The sequence below is a fragment of the Bos indicus genome, chromosome 10 (assembly GCF_029378745.1).
Source record: "Bos indicus isolate NIAB-ARS_2022 breed Sahiwal x Tharparkar chromosome 10, NIAB-ARS_B.indTharparkar_mat_pri_1.0, whole genome shotgun sequence".
NCBI lineage: Eukaryota > Metazoa > Chordata > Mammalia > Artiodactyla > Bovidae > Bos > Bos indicus.
The window spans coordinates 25,861,306-25,873,101 of record NC_091769.1 but is presented as its reverse complement, the minus strand read 5'-3'; the positions used below and the strand labels follow the sequence as shown (position 1 = coordinate 25,873,101).

Below are 11,796 nucleotides of genomic sequence, written 5' to 3'. Positions count from 1 at the left end.
GGGTCTTAGTTTCTCGACCAGGGATCAAACTTGTGCACCCTGCAGTGGAAGCATGGAGACTTAACCACTGGGCCACCAGGGAAGTCCAGGAATGTCTACCATGTACTGAATGATTTACCTGTAATATCTAACTGAACACTTAAAACTCACACCAGTTAAAAGATGAGATATCTGTGACTCAGAAAAACTAAGTAACTTGCCTAAGTTCATTCAGTTTGGAAGCAACTAAGTAGTTACTTGTCCAGGAAAAAAGTCAATAAAGATAATAGAATATAATCTGAGCTTCTGAAATTGTTACGGTATTATTCAAATAATTAGACAATTAAAAAATGTTAAAGTCAAGGAGTCAGTTTTTACAAAGAGGTGATTGTAAATAAGGAAGGATTTCCCCCAAGCAGTGAAGGTCTTCAAGTTATTTAAGGGGAGAACTTCATTGTGAAGAATATAAATGTCAGTTTGTAATAAAAAATATTCACACACGTGGAAACATGAAAGAAACATCTGAATAAAGGCATGCCTAAATATTTCCAGTGGGTCCAATTATGCAACTAGCAGACATTCCTTACTTCTTTTTAGTCTCTATGACACGATCTGTTCTTTCTGTGGCAGTAGATGCAGAGGCCCCTGCAGACCAGAGAGTGCCTCCTATGAATAGAGCTGAGCATGGGATAAAGTTCCCTCAGCTTTCTAAAGATATGTGGTGATGAATTAAGAAGATCATTCCATTATTTTTCTTTCCCAAACCTTTCTTAAAGCTTCTTTCACATCCTTGTTTCTCAAAGAGTAGATAAGGGGGTTGAGCAGTGGGATCACCACTGTGTAGATCACAGCCACTGTGCGGTCTTGGGTCAGGGAGTAGCTGGACCTGGGGCGCAGGTACATGAAAAGTGTTGTGCCATAGAAGAGGCACACAGCAGTGAAGTGGGAAGCACAGGTGGAAAAGGCCTTGAATCTGCCCTGGGCTGAGTTCATTCTCAGGATGGTGATGAGAATTAAGAGGTAGGAGACCAAGATGGTGAGGGTACAGCTCAAAAGGTTGAAACCAGCAAAAATGAAGAGCAAGATTTCACACAGTGAGGTGTCCACACAAGACAGAGACAGGATGGGTGGTCCATCACAGAAGAAGTGAGTGACCACGTGAGTACCACAGAATTTCAGACTAAAAATACAGCTTGTGTGGATCAGAGAATTAAGAAATCCTGCACCATAGGATCCCACAATCAGAGAGGCACAGACCGTAGGAGACATGGCAGTTGGGTAGAGCAGGGGGTTACAAACAGCCGCATAGCGGTCATAGGCCATGGCAGCAATGAGATAGCATTCACTGGTGGCAAAACCCGCATAGAAAAACATCTGAACCACACAGCCAAGATAGGTGATCACCTTCCTCTTGGCCAAGAAGTTCACCAGAGTCTGGGGGACAACCGTGGAGGAGTAGCAGAAATCCAAGAAGGAGAGGCTCTTCAGGAGGGAGTACATGGGTGTGTGCAGCGTGGTACTTACATGGATCAGAAGAAACATGATTAGATTCCCCAGCAGTGTGATAGTGTACATGCCCAGGAACACCACGAAGAGCAGCTTCTGGAGCCAGGGGTCACTGGTGAGCCCCAAAAGCTCAAACTCAGTCCCTTGACTCAGGTTGGCCCCTTCCATATTTCTTCAATGCTCTGTGACGTGGAAAGAGAGGACCACCAGAAAGAAGTGAAACCCCCAGGGGCTCTCGCTGGCTTAATTCTGCCCTAAGGACAGCCTTCTGAAGATTGCTCTCACTGAGGAAGTCTGGCTTTGTCAGTGGAATTCTGTCATAGAGAAGTTCTCCTCAACTTGGCTGATTAGTCACTTAGGAAGTATTACTTGAACAGCAATGGAAAATAGAAAAGAAATATACGCAATTTGGTCTCTTAGGGATCTTAAAAAATTCTAAATAATGAAACAATTACTTACCAAAAATTTATTGACCATCTTCTATAAACTTAGCTCTATGTTCTTCCTGTCAGGAATTCAAGTATGTCTGACTTCAAGAAGCCTATATTCGAGACTATATATACTGTGTTTAAGCACACAAGCTGTGGCATCAGACTGGCAAGGTTCCAGACTGAGACCTCACCATTAGCCAGCTATGTAACCTTGGGAATGTTACTTAACCTTCCTTCTGATTTTCAGTTTTCTGTAAAATAGGGATAAAAACACTAATCTCAAAAGTTTATTGTAAAAATTCAATGAGTTAATTCATGTAAAGCACTTGAACAAAGCCCGGCACTTTGAGAAAGAATGTTAGCTTTGATTATTCTTGTTGGAGAGAGAGATCTAACACAAAACTAAACAACAATAAAAATAAATAAATGAAACAGCGATGAGATTTAGCAAACAACCTACCACCAAACAAAATAGAAGGGAAACGTGTACTAAGTGAGAGTGACTAAACAAGCCTTCAGAGGATCTGGAGAATTCTAGAGGAGTGGAAGGTGGTTCGTTGGCTCAGCTATAAAATTGCTTCTCAGAACTTGGCACAAGTCAAGCACTATTGTGGACTCTAAAGGTGATGGGGGTTGGGATGTGGAGAAATAGGTGTGGTATAAGGCTGCAGAGTGTACACTGAGACCTTGCACTCCAGAGCATCAGCCAAGGGTAAAACGTCACCCATCCTTCATGAAGGCACCATCATTTCCAGTGAATATAATAACCTTGTTCTCAAGGGATGTTGGGGCCAGCAGGGAAGGAATAGCCCCTCCCCAGGACTAGGGCTTTGTAAAAATGCCTTTTACATGCAGAGAATGAATAAAGTCATGATGAATAAAGTCATGATATACTCTTGAGAGTTCCTGGGACTGCAAGGAGATCCAACCCGTCCATCCTAAAGGAAATCATTCCTGAATATTCATTGGAAGGACTGATGCTGAAGCTGAAACTCCAATACTTTGGCCACCTGCTGCGAAGAACTGATTCATATGAAAAGACCTTGATGCTGGGAAAGATTGAAAGCAGGAGGAGAATGGGACAACAGAAGATAAGATGGTTGGATGGCATCACCGACTCAATGGACATAAGTTTGAGTAAACTATGGGAGTTGAAGATGGACATGGAGGCCTGGCGTGCTGCAGTCCATAGGGTCACAAAGAGTCGGACACAACTGGGCAACTGAACTGAACTGAACTGTACCACCTGAGCACCACACTCTCTCCTGCTCCACTGGCTGCCTGTTCCTGAATTACCTTGGGCTCTGGAGTCAGCTAAGTATCCTGTGCTCTTTGGTGAGGATCCTCAGTTGTGAAGACGTTGAAACCAGCAGATGTGATAGAGGAGGCTAGAAAGGGAAAAAATTGAGCCCCCTCCTCCTGCCCTGAGGAGTAAATGAATAATGGAGCTGTGAAAGATGTTGGGAAGATTCCAGAGAGGAAAGCTGCCATGAACAGGCGAAAGATTCTAGTTTGTCCCATTGGCAAACTTTCCAGAATCAGCAAACTGCCAGAACAGGGGAAGACTCTGGAATATGGATAACTAAATTTATCCATAAATTTGTTGAGGGACTTCCCTGGTAGTCCAGTGGTTAACATCTTGTGGTTAAGACTCTGTGCTCCCAATGCAGGGGACCTGGGTTTGATCTCTAGGCAAGGAACTGGATCCCACATACTGTAACTAATAGCTCACAAGCTGAACTAAAGATCCTACATGCCACAACTAAGACTTGGCACAGCCAAATCAATAAATAAAAATTAAAAAAATTTTAGCTATCAAGTAGATACTGAAGACACTATGGCTATTGATGGAACACTGTGAGTGGTGACTGGAAGAAATCATTGTAATGCCCAAAGAGATAACATCTCCTAATAAAGTTGCAATACAAAACCCAAGAGGGCAAATTTGAACACAGGGTACTAGTAACATCTTTTAGAGCACATGGAGCATAACTGACTTATTTGGTGTCACTGATATGTAAAATTTCAGCCATTCTGAACCCAACAGTTGCTAGTTTATAATAAACCCTATTATTGCAGGATTGCAGACAGCCCCAGATTTGGGTTGCAAACGTCATTGGCCCTATTGGTGTCAAAAGCCAACCCAGCTTCAAGGCAAATTACAAGGACTTTAAAGAATTAACTGTAAAAATCTCAGGATGAATAACTTACAGGGACTTCAAGAAATTGAGAAATGGTTATTATGATTGAAGAAGAACTTAAGACCTGAGTTCACACCTTCTTCAATAGGTGGTTTCAATGTGGGTAACAGGTCTGCAAGTACTTCTCTGATTAAAAGAGTCAACACGCAGGCTGGGAGGTGGGATGGAAAAGGGTAGGGTAGTGGGTAATGCAATGGGTAGCTGATCAGAGCCTCTGATTTATTACTCGCTTTATGTCTACTCGCTTTCTCTTCTTCTCCCCTTTCCTCTGCCATCCCTCTTCTCCAGTCTGCACTAAATTCAAAACTATTCAGAGTATAGAGAGTTAGTCAAGCAAGGGATTGTGGACAAACTGACATCTCTGACAGTCTTTCAAAGGACGCTGGAGTGGGGTCTCCGTGACAGTCCAGTGGTTAGGACTCCTTGCTTCTAATTCAGGGGGCACAGGTATGATCCCTGGTCGGGGAACTAGGATCCCACATGTTAGGCAACATGGCTAAAATAATAATAAATAAATGGAAGTAGTTCATCTTGGAGGGGAAAAAGGATGCTGGAGTAACCACTATTTCTGTTGGCTGTAGTTTATACCTGTGAATGGAAACTAGGAAGAAAACTTGAGTGGTCTAGTCTAGTCATGCTGGAGTGGAGTGTTTAGGAATGAGAGCAGGTGCCAGGGGCCTGTAGATGAGGGAGGAGTAAGCAAGGGTTTTATTATACCTGTTTCTTTGCCTTCCTCCTTGGGATACCAGAGTGGGAGTACAACGGAGAGCAGGCAGCCAGAGGGAGCAGCAATGACCCCAAACAGTGAGCAACAAGGACCTCAAACAGTGGTTCTGAAACGTTAAGGTGCTCTGCCCAAGGTTCCCTGGAGAAGCTTGCTGCATGTGCAGATTCTAGGTACCAACTTCAGAAAATGTGATCTAGTGCATCTAAAGCCAGGCCCCCACATCTGGTGAATCTGAAACAGGTGGTCACTGGCCACACTTTGAGAAACACTAAACCATGGAGTATCTTCCCTTGAGCCACATATAAATATCCTTTTCTGAGTTGCTAGAATTCTCCATGTCCTGGAAAATCAGATCAGCCTGTAGGATAAGGTGGTTGTCCTGGACATTCCCTTCCTTCCAGAAGACATATCAGTAGTTAACAATTCCCAGAAATCTGAGTATTACTTGGTGATAGTCAAGCACCAACGAATTTCGTCCTTCAAGTTTGCTTTCCATGTTCATAAGAAAACCATATAATTCCAACAGAGCAGGTGACTTGGTGGCAGAGCTGTTGCTCTGGAGGTCAGAACACAATCTTTCATTAGAAAAACAGTGATGACAAAGCCAGACTCATTGGGTCCATAGACTGAGTCTGGGGATCAGAGCCTGCTATTGACTTTAACCTCTCACGTGGTGAGGGGAGGGAGGCAGCCCCTACCCTGAGAGGCACTCACAGCTGGTCCTATACTGGGAAGAGACACCCCAGAGCCATCTTTTCCCATGGGTGGCCCATGAGGTCACAGCTGGGGAGGATGTTGCCTTCATTAATGAGGGCTTAGCAGGCAGGTGAAGTAAGAATAATTGGCCCCATATAGATCCATTAATGTGCGTTTGCAAAGTTACTGAGTTTCTTACCCTTGAGAAATCTGGTGACTGGGACACTGGGAATAAAGGGAACAGATCCGTACCAGATCCCTGCCAATACACTGATCAGTAGCCTCAAAGGACCTCCCTATCTCAACCCGGAAATGAACTCTTATGTACTTATTATCTGTATTTCTTCTGTGCTGGAGAAACAAGTTTTTATAGTTTTTCTTTCCTTTATTCCAGTTTCCCAATGTACAAAGTGACCTAGGCTACAGTGGAGGACAACCTCTCTGTCCATCAAGATCATAATAAAATTAGAGGTATGTGATTTGCTTAACACATACTTGGGGTTTTCTAGGGATACTTCTGTTATCAATTTCTAATTTAATAGCATGTCATCAGAGAACATGCTTTGTATGACTTGAATACTTTTGGATTTATTGAGACTTGTTTATGGCCCAGAATATGGTGTATTTTGATGAATGTTCCATGACCACTTGAAAAGAATTATATTCTGCTGTCGTTAGGTCAAGTGGTCTATCACTTTCAATTACCTCATGTTGCTTAATAGTGTTATTCAAGTCTACTGTAGCCTTTCTAATTTTCTGCCTACTTTTTCTATCAAGAATTGAAAGGGAGGTACATTGAAATCTAACTATAATTGTGATTTTTTTTTCTTGCAGTTTTTCAGTTTTGCTTTCATGTGTTTTAAAGTTTTGTTATGACGTATATAAATATTTAAGATTATTATGTTCTCTTGATAAATTTTCCCACATACATTATAAAATGGCCAGGAGCTGAGAATCACTGGGGCCATCTTGAAGGCTGGCTGTCATAGTCCTCCCTCTGACCCTCACTGATTCTTGTCCAACTTATACATGAATATATGCTCAAAATATACTCACACCTCCCCAAAACCATTACAGTATCAGCTCAAAGTCCACAGTCACATCATCTAAATCAGGTATAACTGAAGTATGGTCCCTCTGTAAGAGTATCTTGACTACAGTTCCTCTCAGTCTTAAGATTGGTGAGCTAAACACAGAAGTTCCATCTGGCTTCTATACACACAAAACATACACTGGCAGGACACGTATGGGATAACCTCTAGGAAAAAATGGGGGGTGGGGAAAGGTGGGCACACAAGAGTCAGTGAGTCTCAAAAATTCTAAAATCCAGTAAGATACTTGTTGGCAAGTCCTTGATTAGGACTCAAATCCTAAGAATAATTCTCTATGGCTCTTGGCTCCACTCGGAGACTATCGTTGTCCTCACTAAATTATCCTTCACTTTATATGAAAGCTAGCCTGTGTTTGTAAGCTGAGTAGTTTTCTTAGCTTGCTTCCTGACTGAAGGAGTTTGGGAATTGAAAGGCTTCTCTTCATTTTTTTTCTTACAGTTCAGTCTGGTGGTGTTTCTGTCATCGTGACTTTCTTAAAACTTGGGGGTCTTCTGTGACTCTTATTAACAAATCTCTCTTGACACAGCCCTCTGTCTTGAACCTCTGCTGAGACTGTTGAGGGCTTGTGCCCTGAAACTTTTTGGAAGTCCTATCATTTAACTGAACCATTCTCTGAGACACTACCTTAGATCTTTCTAAAGTCTTAACAAAAGATTTTACTGACCCTCAGTTTCATCTTTGTTATTTATTTGGCCATGAGCCACTTGAAGGATCTTAGTTTCCTGACCAGAGATTGAACCTGGGCCCTCAGCAGTGAGAACATGCAGTCCTAACCACTGGACAGCCAGGGAATTCCCAGATTGCCAATTTCATTAGGCAATTGATATTTTCTACCATCTACATTACTGAAGGCACCAGTGTTACTAAACTCTCTGAAACTGAATAACAGAGATTTTTTTCCCTTTCAGTTTCCAATAACATTTTCCTCATGGTTATCTAAGTCCCATATTTATCGTTATTGGCAGCCTTCTCAAAGACTATCAGAATTTTGCTAACAGTCTCTTCAAGGCATTTTAGACTTTCACTAATCCTCTCCTCAAAGTTCTTTCAGCTTCCTCCCATCGTACTGTCAAAGATGCTTATAATTTTTTAGGGTTTTGTTAAATCCACATCTCATTTCCACTTACCAAAGTCTGTTTTATTATCTATTGCTTTGTAATAAACTGTCCTAAAATTTAGCATCTTAAAAAAAACAATAAACACTTAGTATTTCACATGATTTCTATGGGTCAAAAATTGGAGAGACCTTGGCTTTCTCATGGAGTTGCAGTTAAGATGTCAACTGGAGCTGTTGTCAGTTGAATCACTGGAGGATCTGCTTACAAGATAATTCACTCACTTGACTGGTGTTGATGCTGTTAGCAGGAGACCTCAGTTCTTCTACACATGAATCTCCCCACAAGACTGTTTGAGTGTCCTCCTGACATGATGACTGCCTCCCTGCAGAGGAGGTGAACAAAGAGAGTGCAAGGAGAAAGCCATAGTGTGTTTTAAGACCTTGGAAGCCTCAGAAAGCACACACTATTACTTTCACAGTATTCTGATGGTTACTCAGGTCAGCCCTACTAAGGACCTGTAAGGGCCAGCCAAGAGGGCTGGCTATCATATTTGGAAGCTAAGAGGGAATTAATTCAGTGTCTTGAAAACTAGGATTTAAAGGGAAAGAATCAAACATTTATTCTGCATTTCCTATGTGAGCTACCGCATCTAAAATATAAAGACAAAACTCAAAAGTAAAAAAACTGAAAAATATATATACCATGCACATTTTAACAAAAAGAAATCTAGTTTAACTATGCTAATACAAGTTAAAGTAGACATTAAAGGAAAGAGCTTTAGGAGAGACTAAGGGCATTTCATAATAACAAAAGGGCCAACCCAACAGGAAGATGTAATAATCCTAAAATTAATATGCATTTAATAACACAACCTCAAATATATATAAAGCAAAGGGATAGAACATAGGGTGAAACAGATTAAATTACAATCATAGTTGGCGATTTTAACACATCTCTTGTCACTAAATGATGGGACAAGCTGACAGAAAATCACAAAGGATATAAAGGATGTGAATAAAAAACTAATTAAATTGATATACATAAAACAGCGCACCTACAAATCATAGAATGCACATTCTTCTAAAGCAATATATGCTTTGGATATTTACCAAAATGGAACATATACCTGGCAAACAGTAACTCTTAACACATTTCAAAGGAATGAAATTATAAAGAGTATGTTCTCTGAATGCAGTGGAATTGAACTATAAATAAAAAAGATAGTTATAAAATCCTGCTTAGAAATTAAAGAATAGACTTAAGAAATTAAGCAATAGACTTCTAAATAACCAGAGTTAAAAGAGAAATCACAATGTTAATGAGATACAACAAAGATTTAAAAGATACAAGAATATTATGAATAATCATCCCAATAAATTTGAACTTAAATAAAATAGAAAAAATCCTTAAAGAGCACAACTTATCAAAACAAAGAGGAAATAATCAGAATAGTCCTAAAGCTAATACAAATTTTAATCCATTATTAAAAATTCCCTACAAAGAAAACTCTAGGCCCAGATGGCTTTATCAGTAAAAATTCTCAAATATTTAAAGAATAAATAACATCTATATTACACAGAAAATTCCAGGGGGTAGGAAAAGAGGAAATTCTGTTTAATTTATTATAAGAGACCCATATAAGCTTGACAACCAACACCTGGAAACAACACTGTAAGAAAGGAACCCCAGGTCAATTTCTCTCATGAACAGAGAGACAAAAATCCTAAATTAAAATATTTGTGTGTGTGTGCTCAGTCATGTCTTTCTGTCTGTGGCCCCATGGACTGCAGCACACCAGGCTCCTTTGTTCATGGAATTTTCCAGGCAAGACATCTGGAGTGGGTTGCCATTTCCTCCTCCAGGGGATCTTCCTGACCCAGAAATCAAACCTGCATGTCTTATGTCTCCTGCATTAGCAAGCAGATTCTTTACCACTAGTGCCACCTGGGAAGCCCTAAATAACATATTAGCAAAACAAATATAGTAATATATAAAAAGGGTACATATTACATCAAATTGATTTTATCCTAGGAATGCAAAGTTGATTTAACATTCAAAATAGAATCTAAACAAGGGGTACAAATGAACTCATTTACAAAACAGAAGTAGAGTCACAGATGTAGAAAATAAACTTATGGTTATCAGAGTGTAACAGAGGGAAGGGATAAATTGGGAGATTGGTATTGACATATACACACTACTATATACAAAACTGATACTGAGACCTACAGTAAGAACCTCCTGTACAGGGACTTGCTGCACAGGGAAATCTACTCAGCACTCTGATGGCCTATATGGGAAAATAATCTTTAAAAAGAATAGCTATATGTATATGTAAAACTGATTCACTTTGCTATACACCTGAAACTAATACAACATTGTAAATCAACTATACTCCAATAAAAATTTTAAGAAAACATTCAAAATAAAGACTAAAATACATAATTGTCACAATTAATGGAGAGTAAACATTTGCTAAAACTTCATACCCACTCATGATTTTTAAAAATCTCTGCAAACTAGTGATAAAGAATATCCTTAATCTAACAAAACATAAATACAAAAACTTTACAGCAAGCATCATGTTTATTGGTTTTATTAAAATCTAATAAATAGTAAAAACTTTCTCCCTGAGATCAGGAAAGAGACAGGGTTATCCTCTATCACAATTTCGATTCAACAATGAACTGGACAGTTTCTATCAATAGTGTGTAATAGGCAAGAGCAAGAAATAGGTATTGGAAAAGAAGAAACAAAACTTTTATTATTCACAGACAGCATGATTGAATACATAGAAAGTCCAAAATCAATCTACGAATTTAAAAGTTAATCTAGCAAAAACCTGAATACAAAGTTATAAAAATAAATTATTGGAAAAAGTTATTATAAAATAAAACATCTTAAATGATAGCATTTACCTTGGTATCCAAAATTAATTAAATTCTAATGAAAGTGCAAATAGATGGGGAAACAGTGACAGACTATTTTGGGGGGCTCCAAAATCACTGCAGATGGTGACTGCAGCCATGAAATTAAAAGATGCTTGCTCCTTGGAAGAAAAGTTATAATCAACCTAGACAGCCTATTAAAAAGCAGACATTACTTTACCAACAAAGGTCCATCTAGTCAAAGCTATGGTTTTTTCAGTAGTCATGTATGGATGTGAGAGTTGGACTATAAAGAAAACTGAGTGGCAAAGAATTGATGCTTTTGAACTGTGGTGTTGGAGAAGACTCTTGAAAGTCCCTAGGACTGCAAGGAGATCCAACCAGTCCATCCTAAAGGAGATCAGTCCTGAATATTCATGGAAGGACTGATGCTGAAGCTGAAACTCCAATACTTTGGCCACCTGATGCAAAGAACTGACTCATTTGAAAAGACTCTGAAGCTGGGAAAGATTGAAGCGGGGAGGAGAAGCTGACGACAGAGGATGAGATGGTTGGATGGGGACAACAGTGGATGAGATGGTTGGATGGCATCACCGACTCAATGGACTTGAGTTTGGGTAAACTCCGGGAGTTGGTAATGGACAGGGACGTCTAGCATGCTGCAGTCCATGGGGTCGCAAAGAGTCGGACACGATTGAGTGACTGAATTGAACTGAAATAATGAAGAGCATGAAAGCTACTAAATAATACTAAAACAACTAAAGAAGACTCAAAATTATAAAAATTCATTCCATATGATCTATAGATTACGTTCAGCCCCATTCAAAATCCCAACAGTTAATCTTTAGAAATTGCAAGCTGATTTTAAAATTATTACAGGTTTTTAAAAAGGCCTTCCTCAAATCCTGTCTTTAGCCAAAGGACTGGTAAAGGGGTGGCCTAGGAGAATAGAAAATCTTTTTGCAATATTCACACTACTCCAATCACCAAAGCAAAAAATGCAGTCAGCAATCCTGAATAAGGAACGTAGAGTTCCACCTCATTCAGTAGTAGTGAGACACCATTCTCTCTGAGAAGCTGAGTGGAGGGTCTAGACTTCCATTCCTGCCTGACAGTAACAAAGCACCCCTCTGAAGACTCATGATGTCAGTAGAGGCTTAATCAAAAGCCTAAATTTCTACCCTTATCCAGCAGTAAT

General features: G+C 39.8%; 1 protein-coding gene across 1 annotated transcript; it reads right to left on the bottom strand.

Annotated features, from left to right (window-relative positions):
• Window positions 1–717: 717 nt before the first annotated feature.
• OR5AU1 (olfactory receptor family 5 subfamily AU member 1) lies at window positions 718–1,807 on the bottom strand. The gene has a single exon (XM_019968003.2). It carries the CDS (start codon window positions 1,651–1,653, stop codon window positions 718–720), a length of 936 nt encoding a protein of 311 aa, XP_019823562.2. The 5' UTR covers window positions 1,654–1,807.
• Between the last annotated feature and the right edge of the window lie 9,989 nt (window positions 1,808–11,796).